At 50.0% G+C, this 16,217-nt stretch overlaps 1 protein-coding gene across 3 annotated transcripts in view; it reads right to left on the bottom strand.

Moving 5' to 3' along the window:
• The window catches only part of CDC14B (cell division cycle 14B), a 68,119-nt gene that overhangs the window by 32,044 nt on the left and 19,858 nt on the right, over positions 1 to 16,217 (bottom strand). For 2 of the 3 annotated variants that reach the window (XM_040988862.1, XM_040988863.1), the window contains exons 2-4: positions 9,639 to 9,729; positions 9,043 to 9,118; positions 5,858 to 5,950 (exon numbers count right to left, since the gene is read on the bottom strand). In XM_040988862.1, the coding sequence (XP_040844796.1) occupies positions 5,858 to 5,950; positions 9,043 to 9,118; positions 9,639 to 9,729 (260 nt within the window). Of the gene's footprint in view, positions 1 to 5,857; positions 5,951 to 9,042; positions 9,119 to 9,638; positions 9,730 to 10,992; positions 11,095 to 16,217 lie in introns of those variants that run through there. The other variant, XM_040988864.1, reaches the window with a different exon arrangement.

Below are 16,217 nucleotides of genomic sequence, written 5' to 3'. Positions count from 1 at the left end.
CTTGGAGGCCCAAGTGGCCCTCACGGCTGTGCCAAACGTCCACGCCACGAAGGCTATTGGTCCACGCCAAGTCTCTAAGTGCCTCTCACCTGTGCGAGACCTGAGTATTACACATCTGGAGGAAAGCATCAATGTGTGACGCTCACCGATAAAACTCACTAAAGAAATAAACTAGTGAACAGCGAGACAAAAATGATAACCTCAGCTTTTTAATTTTAAAAGTATATTTTAGCTTTTTAAAACAGATAGTGTGCGCAGGAATTAGACGGAGAAAAATAGCAACATGTGGTGAACACTAATTTGTGTCAAACACTAAACATGAAATGAAAAGCCAGCTGGGTCTGAAGTGAGATCACCAACTCTCCCCGCTTCCGCCCACAGTGACCGCTCGCAAATATTTATTCCCCAACTAGAAATCCTCATTTACTCCCATCATGCCAACGCATCACACCTGTATTATAAAGGAGACACAGCAGGGAGCTGGATGGCATGCAGCAGTGGCATGGCAAGCTAATCCTCCTCTGATGGCGCGCTAATCCTCCTCTGATGGCGCCAGCAGCCCAGGAGCCCCTAGTGGTCCCAGTCGCTGCTCTTCTCATCCAGTTCCCTGCTAGCGGCCTAGGAAAGCAGCGGGAGATCTCCCACGGCCTGGGGGACCCTGAACGCACACGGGAGATCCAGAAGAAGCCCCAGGCTTTAGCTCAACTCTGACCATTGTGGCTGTCGGGGGAGTGAACCGAGGATGGAAGACCTCCGTCTCCGTACTTTAAAGTAAAATTAATCTTAAAAAACAGAAATTATTAATTTAAAACAGATTGATTTATCTAATCCCAGCAGCTCCACTTCCCATCCAGCTCCCTGCCTGTGGCCTGGGAAAGCAGTCGAGGATGGCCCAAAGTCTTGGGACCCTGTACCCATGTAGGAGACCCAGAAGCAGCTGCAGGCTCCTGGCATTGGATCAGTGTAGCTCTGGCCATTGCAGCCACTTGGGGAGTGAATCAGACGAAAAATCTTCCTCTCTGTATATCCGACTTTCCAATAAAAATAAATTTAAAAGAGACAATGTTCTTAAAAAAAATACATATATTTAGCAAATGAGCCCAAACCCACTGACACTCTGGCTGGATAGCTTTAAAACAGATTGTAAAATTTTGCTTTGAGGCTATTAAAATAACACTTTACTTCAGAAACTGCTAACTAAAAGGAAATGACTATTTATTCTGCCTCCTAACTAGAAAATTTAGCTTCAAGGTAACCAAACAGCCCCATCTGTCTGAGGGAAAAGTTCAAATATTATAATAAAAAACAGCTAATACATGGAGGATAAAGGCATAACCAAGGAGGCACAGCAAGTGTCGCTGCCTACTGCACTGCCAGCATCCTTTAAGTTTTATTTTTTATTGAAAAGTCAAGATATACCGAGAGGAGGAAAGATGAAAGATCTTCCATCCGTTGATTCACTCCCCAAGTGGCCGCAACGCTCTGGGCTGAGCTGAAGCCAGGAGCCAGGAGCCTCTTCCAGATCTCCCTGGCAAGTGCAGGGTTTCAATGCTTTGGGCAATCCTCGACTGCTTTCCCAGGCCACAAGCAGTGAGCAGGATGGGAAGTGGAGCAGCCGGGATTAGAACCGGCACCCATGTGGGATCCCAGTGCGTGCTAAGTGAGGACTTTAACTGCGAGGCTACCCTGTCGGGATCACATTTATCTTTCTAAAGAAAAACAAAAACCAAAAAAGAGAAAGCAAGCTAAGAAGCCCGAAACTTGAGCCTTCATTTATGCCCTCCCACAGTGGTGCTGAAGATGGCTACCTGTGTTCTGATTTTTTTAAAGGATTTACTTGTTTTTATTACAAAGGCAGATTTACAGACAGACGAATGACGGAGAACAGAACCATCCTCCACCTGCTGGTTCACTCTCCAAATGGCCGCCACGGCCAGAGCTGGGACAGCAGAAAGCCAGGAACCAGGAGCTTCCCCTGGGTGTCTCCCAGGTGCAGGATTCCCCAGCTTTGGGCTATCCTTCCCCGGTCCTAGGCAGAGAGCTGGTTGGGAAGTGGAGTGGCTGGGATAGGAACTGGCATCTATGTGGGATCCCGGCGCTTACAGGTGGTAGATTAGCCAGTTGAGCCATCATGTTGGCCCCTTGCTGTGATTTGTTGGGAAAGATTCTACCACTGGGATAAGAACATAGGCAAATCCTACTGCTAGACTATGAGAAACATAATGCACTGAAGGCAATGACCAGGCACCTAAAACACTCACTTAAAACCCTCAGGAAGTCTCAACAGCCGACAGGCGAGCAGTGCGTCGAGCTACACTTCAAGTTCCGCGAGGCCTAAGGGCCTTGTTTTCAAGGTGAGAACAAAGGAATGCAAGTACTAACAGTCCATTCCTAGGCCCCAAAGCATCCTCTCACCGCGCCTCCCACTCCACGCTGTCTGTCGTTCTGTGCAGGGAAGGCCAGCTGCAGCAAGACTCCTCCCAGACGCCCAGGCTTCAAAACGGCACATGAAGATGAGCAGAGTCGGTGGGAGTGCTTCCTTCCTGACAATTCTCCCTCCAGATTTTCCATCTTTGTTTTACTGTGGGCGTGCCAAGTCAATCAGCAGAAAGCCTCACGGTCTCCAGGATCCCTCACCGACACCGGAAGAGATCACCAGGTCAGCCCATCAGTGTGCGTCTGTGGAAATCTGGAACCCCTCGACGTAACAGATTCCAGCCAGATCAAAACGTTTCCGTGTTTGTATGAAAGGCAGGAAGGGACAGGGCAAGAGAGAGGCTCCCCATCTGTTGGGTCACTGCCTCAATGTCTCGTCGGGGGATGGCGGATGGTGGGGGCGACTCCATCTGGGTCCTCAGGGACTCAGCCATCCACTGCAGCCTCCCGGAAGCTGGCATCAGGAGAGCAGGCAAGACTCCATGCCAGGCACGCTTGGCACGCTTGGCAGCACAAGCTGCTGCCCCCGCTCTGCGGCATTCCTGGGAAACGCAGGGTGATGAAAGGTCTTCCCATGAAGCGCAAGACAAACGCATCTTTCTATTTCTTTGCCCATGTCAAGTCCTGGATGCCTTTGTACATCTAAAATACAGCAACAAACCTCTGTATGCTAAGTACCACAGGGTCAGTCAAAACGTGAATCCAAATGGAACAAACATGCCCACAACTGCCTAGCCAGAACACCAGGTCTTTTTCCACCCCGCTCTCTCCACTGCTAGTAAAGAAACAGCAGCATCAAGATTTTAAAGGAATGATTTCCCGCCCCCCCTTTTTTTTTTAATTTGAAAAAAGGGGTGGTTAGGTAGGACAGGGCCGCCTTCCAGGCACATCAGCAGGAAGCAGAGAATAGGAGCCGGCTACTTCCCATCAGGCTCTTCATTAATGTGTTCTGGAAGACAGCAGAGGATGGCCCAAATGCTTGTGCCGCTGCGCCCACGTGGGAGAGGCAGAACGAACTCCAGGCTTCCAGCTACAGGCCGGCACAGCCCCGGCTGCTGGGACCACTTGGGAAGTGAACCACTCGGAAGCTCTTTCTGTAACTTACAAATAAATAAATCTTAACAAAGCGCAGAGCAGCCAGCACTTGAACCACGCACTCTGACTGGGGATACCAGCACCCCAAAAGACACATGATATAACCTGCTATAGTGTGCACCCCACAGCTCCCATCTTCCTGGGTTTTTTTTAAAGATAAGTATTTTTTTGTTGGAAAGTTAGATTTACAGAGTGAAAGAGACAGAGAGCATCTTCCATCCGATGATCGAATCCCCCAAGCAGCCACAACAGCCAGAGCCGAGCCCATCCAAAGCCAGGAGCTTCTTCTGGGTCTCCCACACGGGTGCAAGGTCCCAAAGCTTTGGGCCATCCTCGACTGCTTTCCCAGGGCACAAGCAGGGAGCTGGATAGGAGGTGGAGCCACCAGGACACGAACCAGCGCCCATATGGGATCCTGGCGTGTACAAGGCGGCAACTTTAGCCACTGGACTGCTGAGCTGGGCCTGATTTTATTTATTTTAATTTGCATATTGTAATTTGTTAAACTTCAATATTTATTTGAAAGGCAAAAGGAACAGAGAGCTCCCACCTGCCAGTTCGGTCTCCGGAAACCCACAACAGACGAGGCTAGCCAGATCAAATTCTGGAGTTCAACGCAGGCCCAGAACGCAACACACAAGTGGCAGGAGTTCCTGAGCCGTCTTCCGCTGCCTCCAGAGGCAGGGAACAAGGAAGGGCCGGGCACTTTCTTCTGCGGTGCGGACACCCTGAGCGGCCAGCCAGAGTCTGAATCACATCCCAAATACCTGTGGCTGCCCTGGCGTTGTGTCTGAGACAAGCCTGAGCTCCCAGCCTCCCCACAGTCACCTCCTTAGGGGTTCCTCAGCGTGAGGCTGCCATGCCAGGTCCTGCCTGCACCAGCTCAGACCATCTCATCTGCAGACTGAGTTGGAAGCAGCCCCACAGAGCTTGTCTGCCGTATGAGCTCCACACAGGGGCCCCCAGCCGCCCCGAGCAAGACCCATACGATCACACCGAGGACCACCTGCTTGTCGCGGGGGGCTTTCCGGCACTCTGAGAGCCAGAACTGCTGGCTGTGCACCTTGCTCTGCAGAAGATGTACAGAAGCAGGGGTTCCTCTCCCCACTGCCTAGCCAAAAACATCCCGGTGAAAACACCCATCTCGCCATCCCCTGGCTCTCAGAGATGTCTTTCTTGCGTGCTTTCCTTTTACAACGCTTAGTGCGGTCACTGCAAGCAGAAGGAGCAATGAAGCAACGTGTGGCCACGCTCCCAGGTCAGGAGAGCTCCGGGACCCGGCCTGCGGCAGACCTCAACTGCAGCCCGGGTTTCACACTGCCAGAGAGGACAGGAACAGAACTGAAGGCTTGCTCTCAACAAGTCCTGTGAGCCTGAGCAGGACGATGAGTCAAGCCCCGCCCCAGATGCCTCCGTCACTGCCCTGATGAGACACCTTGAACACTGAAAAAGGAACACAACAGAACTTCAACCGGTATCCACTAAAACGACAACGTTCAGACTCGCTGTTGTAGATGCTGGATTGGCAAGCCACATAGCAGGGCATAATTTTGCCATGACAAAAGCAAACCTGGAGGTCAGGAGGAATGAAAAGAACTCACCCAGAGATGAACTGTTACACCTGTCCCCCTGGGGGTGGGGAGGCGTGGAGGCAGCACCCCACAGCCTCCTCACCACCACAAAGGTCGGGGATCCACCCTGGAGGGGCTCTTAGCAGACTCAGGACAAACTTCTACTACGGAAACCCACTAACTCTTCAATCAACTCTGACTTCCATCCTTGTTACAAATGAAAGGAACTCCTTAACTCTGGTGCCCAGGCTGCCCGTTTCCCAGCACGTGCCCAGCGATGCCAAGCGCGGACTCGGGGAGCTTCTGGCTCTCCTTGACGACCGTTCGCCTGGTGCAGCTGCTTTGGGATGCTCGGAGGAGAAGGCAAGAACTATACTCAACTACAGGACAGTTACACCTCATGCGACACGTTCGCCATTTCATCTTTCCCCTCATCATTCTTGGTCCCAAACCCAGAAAATAACTTCACAGCTCTCATCACAGATTGGCAACTAACACCACAGCGAACGGGCATCACTCGCTGAGTCATAACCAATTTCCATAAATGACTTTAAAGAGTAATTTTAGATTCACTACAAATTTAAGCCAAAGGTACACAGACCACATGCCTTTAACGTAAACCTTCCTCGACTGATCATTTTTAAAAAGGCCATCTATGGAAGCAAGCAAGACACGAAGAAGCAAGAAGAATTCATCTCCAACTTGCAGACTGTAGCTGTGCACATTTTGACATTAGGAACGGAGCAGACACTTACCATATAACATCCAACAAGGAAAGCAGCATTTGCTTGTTTTCTCTGATCTGAGCCAGTAAAATGAATAATTTTCTTCCTTAGCATTGTAATGGACTGCGTAAAAATAAACAGCTGTTAGTAACTCCTTCTCAACTCAAGAGTTTTCCAAAATTTTATTTCACGATGAAGACATATTCCCAATCAACAAGATGTTTGGATCTGCACTGACACCCCTGCATACCACACCGCTTTTCCCCACAAAAGTTGTTGCGCCTGGGACAGAATGAACCTGTCGCTGGGGAAGACGGAAGGGAGGGCCCGCCAATGCAGGAAGCCCAGCGAACCCTGGACTGCAGGCACGAGCCAGACTGGATGGCAGCGAGATCTTTCTTTCCTTTCCCTACTGTTCCATTTTTTAATGATCTGTTCCAAACGCCTTTAAATTAAAATAAAAGGGTATACAGGACAGGATAAAAATAACCCATGCTGTTAGGGCGTGAAGACAGGGGGCAACGGGAAGGGCTGAGGACGGGGCAGTGGGAAGGGCTGAGGACGGGGCAGTGGGAAGGGGTGAGGACAGGGGACAGTGGGAAGGGCTGAGGGCAGGGGGCAGTGGGAAGGGCTGAGGACAGGGGGCAGTGGGAAGGGCTGAGGACGGGGCAGTGGGAAGGGGTGAGGACAGGGGGCAGTGGGAAGGGGTGAGGACAGGGGGCAGTGGGAAGGGGTGAGGGCAGGGGGACAGTGGGAAGGGGTGAGGACAGGGGGCAGTGGGAAGGGCTGAGGACGGGGCAGTGGGAAGGGGTGAGGACAGGGGGCAGTGGGAAGGGCTGAGGACAGGGGGCAGTGGGAAGGGCTGAGGACGGGGCAGTGGGAAGGGGTGAGGACAGGGGACAGTGGGAAGGGGTGAGGACAGGGGGCAGTGGGAAGGGGTGAGGACAGGGGGACAGTGGGAAGGGGTGAGGACAGGGGGCAGTGGGAAGGGGTGAGGACAGGGGGCAGTGGGAAGGGCTGAGGGCAGGGGGCAGTGGGAAGGGGTGAGGACAGGGAGCAGTGGGAAGGGGTGAGGACAGGGGGAAGTGGGAAGGGGTGAGGGCAGGGGACAGTGGGAAGGGGTGAGGACAGGGGACAGTGGGAAGGGGTGAGGACAGGGGGCAGTGGGAAGGGGTGAGGGCAGGGGACAGTGGGAAGGGGTGAGGACAGGGGGCAGTGGGAAGGGGTGAGGACAGGGAGCAGTGGGAAGGGGTGAGGACAGGGAGCAGTGGGAAGGGCTGAGGACAGGGGGCAGTGGGAAGGGCTGAGGACAGGGGGCAGTGGGAAGGGCTGAGGGCAGGGGGCAGTGGGAAGGGGTGAGGACGGGGGTGCACTGGGAAGAAGCAAGGTCCAAGGGTGCTCTCGCAGGCCGCTGACGTTCTGTTCCTGGTGTCAGGGATGCATACACAGACACGCAGCTGGCGAAGACCCCAGCACACCCTGTGCTTCTATCATGTCTCTGCTACTTTTATCAATAAAGAATATGGACTTTTACAGTCACCAGAGCAATGCATGGTTCGTCAGCACTTGTCAGGCTATGTGCTTCGCTCCTGAGTTTAAAAAAATCAGTATTTCAGTTATTTGGGTGAAGAAGAGAATCTATTCCTCTGCACAGGAATCTTAGCTTCTGGAAGCCAGTGTTTCCGTAAGGAATGCGTCTATAGTTGTTCCCACAGTGTAGGAGATCCAACAGAAACCAGCCCTACAGCTAGCAGCCCAAGCACACGAGCCATGCTCCACTCACCCACATCCATCTCATCATCACTCAGGCAGGTCATCTGGTCAACACACTCCCAGGCCTTGCGCTGGGACATTCCTGGCTGAACCAGTGGATAAAAGTGAAAAGAGGGTTGAGCCTTCCGGGGGCTGGGGTGAGGGTTGGGACGGAGCCCGGGGAGGAGGCATCCGTTTTATTTTTGCCCTGTCTGAAAGAGCTGAGCCACCACTGGCAACACAGAGCTTTCAATGGTTCCATTCCTGCCTCAGAGCGAAGGACCAGTCCCTTCTTCTGACAAGTTTTGGCAGGATGTCCTAACACTCACATCTCCCTAATCATCCTTGCATTTATAATGGAGTGAACGTTTTTAAATAAAGCTTGGTTTGACTGTTTCACTGCATAAACTTTAAAGTATCTACTTCCTCCCCCTGTCCCCACCTTCCCGAAAAAAGTTATCTGTCCTCACACTCAGTTCTTTCAAGTACTTGAAAACCAAATAACACAAATTTAAACGATTTAATCCAAACATTAGAAAACAGGGGCAGATGGCCCGACTAACAGTTCAGATACCCACAAGGATGGGTTCCCCCAGTGCATCCAGGTTCCTGCTACTGGAGCCCCTGGGAAGCCGTGGTGATGAGGCAGGCAGCTGGCTTCCTGCCGGTCACACACAGCTCCAAGCTTTAGTCCTGGGGGGGCCTCTGGACGCCCCCAGGCTGTTGCTGATGTGAGGGAAGAGAATGAGCTGGGATACTGGGTTCCCTCTGTGCCTTTCCACAGGGGATTTTAAAAACTCCTCTCTGGAATACATTCATACTATGCTGGCACAACAAAACATCACGAGTATGTTCCAAACATCCCTGCAACAATGTCATTTTCCTTTAAAAAAAAAAAAAACAAAACTGGCCCCTCCCCCAATCTTCATCCCTGGCTTTATTTTTTTTTTTTTATATTTCTTTTCAGAGGTCAATTGTGGCCCCAAAAGATTAAGTGAAAAATTGCACAAAGAGCAATTTTATTACAGTATATTGCTATAATTATCCTAGGATTATGATTTACTATTAAATCTTTTACAGTGCCTAATTTATAGAAAAGTCAACTCTCCTGTAGGTACATAATGGGGATACACTTCAAGCGTTTGTGGGAAAACAAGTTTACGTTGATGCCAAATGTTGTGATTTAGGTCTAGTTTTTTTCCTCATACAGATTACATGGATGGATTTCAAATTTTCTCTGCGCCAGCATACATATCTTCGACGTCTATTTCCCACAAACTGCTGGAAGCATCTCCGTATCAGAAGGCATAGGGCTTGACTTGCCCTGTGATTTCAAGTGTGTCCAGAAGGCTGGAGAACAAACTACTGTGCCTTTTCCTTACTTTTCTCCCAAGATTTAATGAGCAGTGATTACTTATAGCTTCAATCTTTAAAAAAAAAAAAGAGAGAGAGAGAGACATTACCTTTAATTTCTTATTTATCTTGCAACAATATCTGTAAACCATTGCCAGATTGAGTGGTCCGAAGTCTGCATAAAAGCTTCAAAAATGAAAAAAAAAAAAGACATACATGTAGACTTGCGTGGTCTGCACAGGCGTGCCCCTAAGACAGGCTAAGGGCAGACGCTTCCAATGCACGGTTTCCTCGCGCGTGGAAACAATATTCTGGCCCAGTACCCAGTTAGCAATTCCAATAAAGGCTCCACTCTCACATTTAAATCTTACCTCAGTAACATTACTTCTAAATGAACCAAACAAGCAGCTTTTCCACACCGCCCAGTGGAAACTGGCCCTGCCTTACTTTAGGATCCGTCTGCATCTTATGGTTACAGTAAGCTATCAATATCAAATCTAAATGTTTAAATTTACAAAAGGTTCTTTCAGATTCCCCCCCCCCCACCCCCGAAAAATCTGTTTTCTTGCCAAAGGTTAAAAGAAGTGATTCTGCAATTAGCAAAATGAAAAGATTTCTAATTTTCCAGGGCTGCTCCATTTATAAACATACTTTTAAGAGTCTTCAAAAACAAAAGTTACTAACAATCTTTTAAAACAATACTTACTTCTCATATTCAAGTTCATTATCTATGCTGAAATAATGTTCATTGGCTGCACTCTTTGGTCTGCTGTAGAGAATGGCAAAAGAAAGGCGATCTGAAATGGAAAAATTGCAATGTTCCTTCCTTCAGACTAGCAGATCGAAGCTTCCCTCTTTTCAAAATAAGTCCATCTTTTTTTTTTAATTCCATGAATGTTTTAGATGACAGAGGCAGGCAATGGGCAACGTGAAGATAATTTTAGCTATTTTGGGAGATAACAACTAGCCAATTGTTAAAAAAGGAGAAACCGCATTGAGCTGCCACAAGAGTGGTGGGTGGTTTTTCACACTGCGTGTGGTTTAATTTGTGAAGGAACCTTCACTCCAGCTAAAAAATGTCAGCCTCCTGGACCGACAGAAGTAAGTGGGGGTTTGATGGCCAGCTTCCAGCTCCCTTCAGTTAAAACACCCAAAACACCCCCACAAAGTCTTTTCCGTGAGAAATCAGCTTGCAGGTAATGAGAAAGGAGGCTTTCAAAATTGCTCAAAATTACCGCTGCTCACAGTTTGAGAGGCACACACACACACAAAGTCCTATGTTTACCCAACTGCTCTGAAGGATCGACTATCTTTTTAGAACTCAGGATCACTACTTCGCTGTCGGTACAATTAGCACCAATCGTTGTTGAAGACAAGCCATGAGACGTTACCGTGTGGCACAGAGCTTGCCCCCACCCGAGGCCAGCTCCACCCTTCCCTCTCCTCGTCCCCAAAAACAGCTGTCTCAAAACAGACAAACCGCACGGCTGCACCTCTCAGAAGTCACACACCAGCAGCAGGAGCCAAAACGTGCCGTAAGCTTGAAAGCTCAGCTTTGATCGCCCGTGCCCGTCCGAGCAGTGCCAAGCGCAGAGCCAGCCGGGGATGCCAGCTGGCTGCTCCCCTCAAGCGCAACTCCAGCTTCTTTCTTCCTCTCTTCCCATCTGCCATCTATTCTCACAACCGCTGCCCAGACAGACGTACTTCCTCGTACACTCAGCTGAGGCTTCTGATGACCACAAACGCCTCTGGGCAGCACGGGGTGGCCGGGAAGGCGAGATCCCTGCCAGCCAGCAAGCCGCACAGGCGACCTTCGCTCCCTGAACCCGGAGGAGGGTGTGGCACGGCCCGGGGCCAGGGCGCAGGAGCACAGGGTGCCCAGCACCCACAGGCGCGTCTGCAAGCAGGACAGGCCACCCACCTTTACCCTAAGATGGGGCGACTGCGGCCTCACGGAGCTGAAAGGCACCTTGAAGCTCACCCGCACACCAGGGGCCTCCGAGATCAACCCCGCGCTGGTGGGCGCCCCTCGGGGATGACGGGCAGCCCCTGGCACTCACCTTTGATCACCTCGACCCGCAGACGGGGCCCCGCGCCCTGCCGGCTCATGACTCCAAGGCATCTGGGAGGCGGGGCAGGAGGGAAGGGCTGGTGGACCAGGGACAAACCAGCAGCCAGAGAGGCGCGCAGCGACCACACCCCCAAGTTTAAAAAACAAAGTTTAAAGGGCCGCGCCCGGAGCCCCAGCGCCTCCCGCGGGTGCTAACCCCGGAAGCTGGTGCGAAGGTGGGAAGGTGGCCCCAGGCCCCCCGGTACCCCAGTACCCCAGGGCTAGCTGAGCTGGGGTGCAGCTGGCAGCCAGAGGCCAACCCGGACTGGCTCAGGGAGCATCTCGGATTCCAGGGACGACAGGGCGCCCGCAGAAGGACCAGCCCCGAGGGAGGCGCCTGCGCCCGCCGTGCTGGACTGGCACCTCCCTCCCGCCGCCACGAGAGGGCGCTGCAGCCAGGCCGGACTGGCACCTCCCTCCGCCGCCGCCACGAGAGGGCGCTGCAGCCAGGCCGCACTGGCACCTCCCTCCCTCCGCCGCCACGAGAGGGCGCTGCACGCAGGGCGGGAGGGCAGAAGGGAGAGGCTGGCCGAGGAGGCGCCCACAAAGCAGGCAGCCCAGAGTCGGAACTCAGGTCGTTCTCAAAGCACTGCACGGCTTAAAAACACTCTGACATCCTTCAAAATAACCACTGAAGACATTTCCTCACGCATGCCCACATTTTAATTAAAAATGGAAAACAGCAAAGCTACACCGTCGCGTTATCTGCACTACTGCTCTAACTGCGGTCTGCATTTCCTCAAGTTTTCCATAGAAAATAGCGATCCGCTGTTAATTTTTAAATGAGCTTCCCTCCTTAAAACACAGTCAACAAGTTTTCTCCAAGAATTGTGCATCATCATCTCAGTGCAATACACACATTCTACATCACCATTTTTTGCCTCAGAAGTAACTAACCTTTATCCTGTCTAACCTTACCCTAAAATTCCAGCGGGACCAAGGACATCACACTGACTAAAAACAAAAAACTCAGATATACACAACCATAAATTCTGTCATGTTCTCAGATGGGGAAGATTTTCCAAGAAATTATTCAGACACACATATTCAGATCTGCCAAGTTGCGCCCTCTTGTGGCCATGTGGGAAGTGAACCAATGGATGGAAGACTTCTCTGTGTCTGTCCTTCTAACTTTGCCTTCCAAATCTTTTAAAAGAATAAATTTTCCAGTGATTTTTCCCCCCTCAAAAGTCCATACCTCCTCTCACAATGTTACCAACCCTGCTTCCCTAATAATACAGCGCAAAGAAAAGGCACCTTCCTTCTCAGATATGAACACATTTTTAGACGGGATTTTTAAATGTTGATAAAAAAAACACCCCTGGGTCTCATCCAGCTTTTGGGAACAACATTACTTATCTCTTCCTTTAATGAATATTCATCAGGTAAATGAAAAACATTTCCCTGCATAAGAAATGAATTTGGGGGGGACGGGGCTGGAGCGATGTCTCAGTGGCAAAATCCTCGCCTTGTATGCACCAGGATCCCATATGGACGGCCGATTTGTGTCCCGGCTGCCCCGCTTCCCATCCAGCTCCCTGCCTGTGCCTGGGAAAGCAGTCGAGGATGGCCCAAGATGTTGGGACCCTGCACCCGCGTGGGAGTCCAGGAAGAAGCTTCCGGCTCCTGGCTTTGGACTGGCTCAGCTCCTGCAGTTGTGGCTACTTGGGGAGTGAACCAGCAGATGGAAGATCTTTCTCTCTGTATCTTCTTGGCTTAAATCAGACTTTCCAACAAAAATAAACCATTTTTAAATAAATACTGGGGGATGATTAATCATAAAACGGAAGTGTGTATTCTAAATATCAAAGGTAACAGTAAGATGGCAATGAACACACAGTGCCCCCTTCCTCACCCCCATCTGGCCGTGACCTGCCAGGCTCTGAAAATGTTAATATTACACAATGAGAAATCAGACGGGAGAGGGGCATAAGAAGGAAAGACACAAGCTGGTACCACGGCTCAACAGGCTAATCTTCCACCTGCAAGCACCTGCATCTCATACGGGCACCAGTTTGCGTCCTGGCTGCTTCCCTTCTGATCCAGCTCCCTGCTTGCGGCCCAGGGAAAGCAGTACAAGTTGGCCCACAGTCTTGTTTCCCTGCACCTACACGGCAGACCTAGAAGGAGCTCCTGGCTTCGGATCAGCTCAGCTCTGGCCGTCGTGGCCATTTGGGGAATAATCCAACAGATGGAAAATCTTTCGCTCTCTGTAAACCTACCTTTCTAATAGAAATAAATAAATCTTTAAAAAAAAGGAAGGGAAAGATACGGGGGGGGGGTGGGAAGGGCGATGACAAAGGCCAGACTCACATATTTTATTAGCGTCTTGTTATAACTTTTCTATTATTAGTGACTGCTCATTTTTTACTGTGCCTTAGAGAACATTTGTTAGGCACACACGTGTGTAACATCAAGTACAGTACATATAGGATTAGTATTCTGTGGTTTGAAGCTTCCACTGGGGGGGTCTTGAAATTTATACTACCCAGGTAAGGGGGGGCAGAGATGACCCAACTCTCTTTAGTGAATTAAAAAAGGTTTAAAGAATTCCGCAGGAAGTTAGACACAGAGGGCTTTCCCCAGTACCCGTGGTCATGCGCTGACCACACAGGTCCTGGCAGAGCTTTCCTATGCAGTGTGCCAGTGCCCCCTTGGAGAGCTCCACAGGGCAGGCAGGCAGGAGAACTCGAACCCTGGCCAGGCCAGCAGTGGAGACTGCCCCGCAGCGGGCTCCCCTGGGCGTGACCAGCACACTGCTCCCAGCGGCAGGACAGCACACAGGAGACCCAGGCTCTGCACACACTCATCCACCGCGGCAGCCACACCACTCCTACAGGAAGTCGCTCAACACTCAGCATCAAGGAGGACGTCCGGTTCCTTAAACATCCACGCCGTGGGCAACACCGACACGGACATGCTCTAGGAATAGCAAAGTGGCCCTGGCAGCTTGCTCCTGGCTGCCAGCTGGGAAGCAGCAGGGTGGAGATTTGAGCCCTGACCATCCCCACAGAGGCCCTCCCTTCCATAAACGAAGAGCGAATTGGACACAGCACTGCATAAACTGAAGAGGCATTATCAATCCTCGGTGCGTGAGGGAACCTGTGTTCCAATTCAGTGACACAAAGGACGCCTCACCCCGTGAATGGAAGGGTCTGTGCGGGTCAAGAACAATCTTGTCACGTTTCATACTCAAAAACGAATCCTAAGTATGGATGCTACAGTTTGACATGAGGGTTTTAAAGCATGACACAAAGCAGTCAAAAAACGGAGAAATCTAAAATAAACGACTCTATCACAAGAGATTAAAAAGTATCAAGGCAATACAACAACCTATTTTAGGGGTAAGGGGCTTAAGTTAATTAGGGGAAAAAATGAGAATGGTTGATACCACCCAAGGAAGTTAAACGGCTCAACATCAAGTCTATCAACGTGGCAGATCACGAGTCACAATCCTCTCATTAAACATACAGTCACTAAAATCAAAATTCATGGGCCCTGTGCAGTAGCCTAGTGGCTAAAACCTCGCCTTGGGATCTACCCAGGATCCCACGCGGGTGAACAGTTGGTGCCCCAGTTGCTCCAGTTCCCAGGCTCTAGCGGCCTGGGAAAGCAGTGGAGAACAGCCCCAAACCTTGAGACTCTGTACCCGCGTGGCAGACCTGGAAAAAGCTCCTGGCTCCTGGCTTCAGATCTACTCAGCTTAAACCATCGCAGCCATTTGGGGAGTGAACCAGCAGACAGAAGATCCGTCTCTCCTCTCTGCCTTTCCAATAAAAATAAGTCTTTAAAATAAAATCATACCTAACTAAATCTTTGCACAATGTGTTATGTGACAATTGATTTTTTAAAAAAAGATTTATTTATTCTTATTGGATAGATTACAACAAAAATTTTTTTTTTTCTTAAAATGCAAAGCTACAGAGAGAGAGCAGGAAAGAAGAGAGAGGTACCTTCTACCTGCAGGTTCGTTACCCAAATGGCCAAAGCCAGGGGTCTGGGGCTTCCTCCATGTCGGACCATTGTCTGTTGTCCTCCCAGGAGCAAGGAGCCAGTGCACAGGACTTGTCAGCACTGCAGGTGGTCGGCTCAACCCTCACACCACTGACTAGGAGGAATGCTATACTTCATACATTCACTTTAAAACATCTAGACTCAGAACAAAGTTTCGGCTATCATTAACAACCTAAAAAGTTGCAGTTGCTAGCCGATATCAAGAGACGAAGCTGAACCCCCCCCCAAATAAACAAAAAAACTGGAAGCAAAACTATCCTGATTTGTAGATAATATTATTTACATAAACATAATAGCAGCCCTCTCTCCCTTTCCAACGAATTTTAGAAACACACAGAATGAACTGCGTGTTTAGCTATGCTTGCAGATACAGATGGGTAAACACAAGCTCAAGGTAGGGTTGGCATGGTGGCCTAGGGCGCTAATCCTCCACCTGCTGACGCTGCCACCCACGTGAGCACTGGTTCTAGTCCCGGCTACTCCACTTCCATCTAGCTCCCTGGCTTGTGACCTGGGAAAGCAGCAAAGGATGGCTCAAGTCCTTGGGAGCCCTGGAAGAAGCTCCTGGTTCCCAGCTTCAGCTCAGCTTTGGCCCATTTGACCATTTGGAGAATCAGCAGATGGAAGACTTTTTACGCTGTAAAATCTGCATTTCAAATATAAATAATTCATTCTCTGGGGGGGAAAAAAAACTCCAAGCTATGGTTACTATTGTCAATGAAAACAAAACTAAACTGGCAAGTTTAAAGGATAGGAAAATCTATGCTAAACCATAGGAACAAGCAAGCAAGCACAGACTATTCATATCCGATGAAATAGAATTCAGAGGAAAAAATGCAAAAATAGATACATAAATTTTCTTATAAATTGCCTGGGTTCGAGTTCATGTCTCCTTCCGATTCTGGGTCCAGCTGTGATGGCTCAAACCCTTGATTCCTGCCACCCAGGTGGGAGACCAAAATCAGATTTTAGTTCCTAGCTTTGGCCCGCCTCAGCCTTGGCTATGTCAGGCACTTGGCGGGTGAACCAGTTGGTAGTAGATCTCACTCAAATACATTTTTGAAAATGGATAAATATTTTTCAAATTTATTTTATTTGAAAGTCACAGTTCCAGAGAAGGGGAGAGACAGAGGAAGATCTTTCCATCTGTTGGACTTACAC

The sequence above is a fragment of the Ochotona curzoniae genome, unplaced genomic scaffold (assembly GCF_017591425.1).
Source record: "Ochotona curzoniae isolate NIBS_2020 unplaced genomic scaffold, NIBS_Ocur_1.0 contig_50, whole genome shotgun sequence".
Lineage (NCBI taxonomy): Eukaryota > Metazoa > Chordata > Mammalia > Lagomorpha > Ochotonidae > Ochotona > Ochotona curzoniae.
This window is presented reverse-complemented; position numbering and strand designations above follow the sequence as displayed.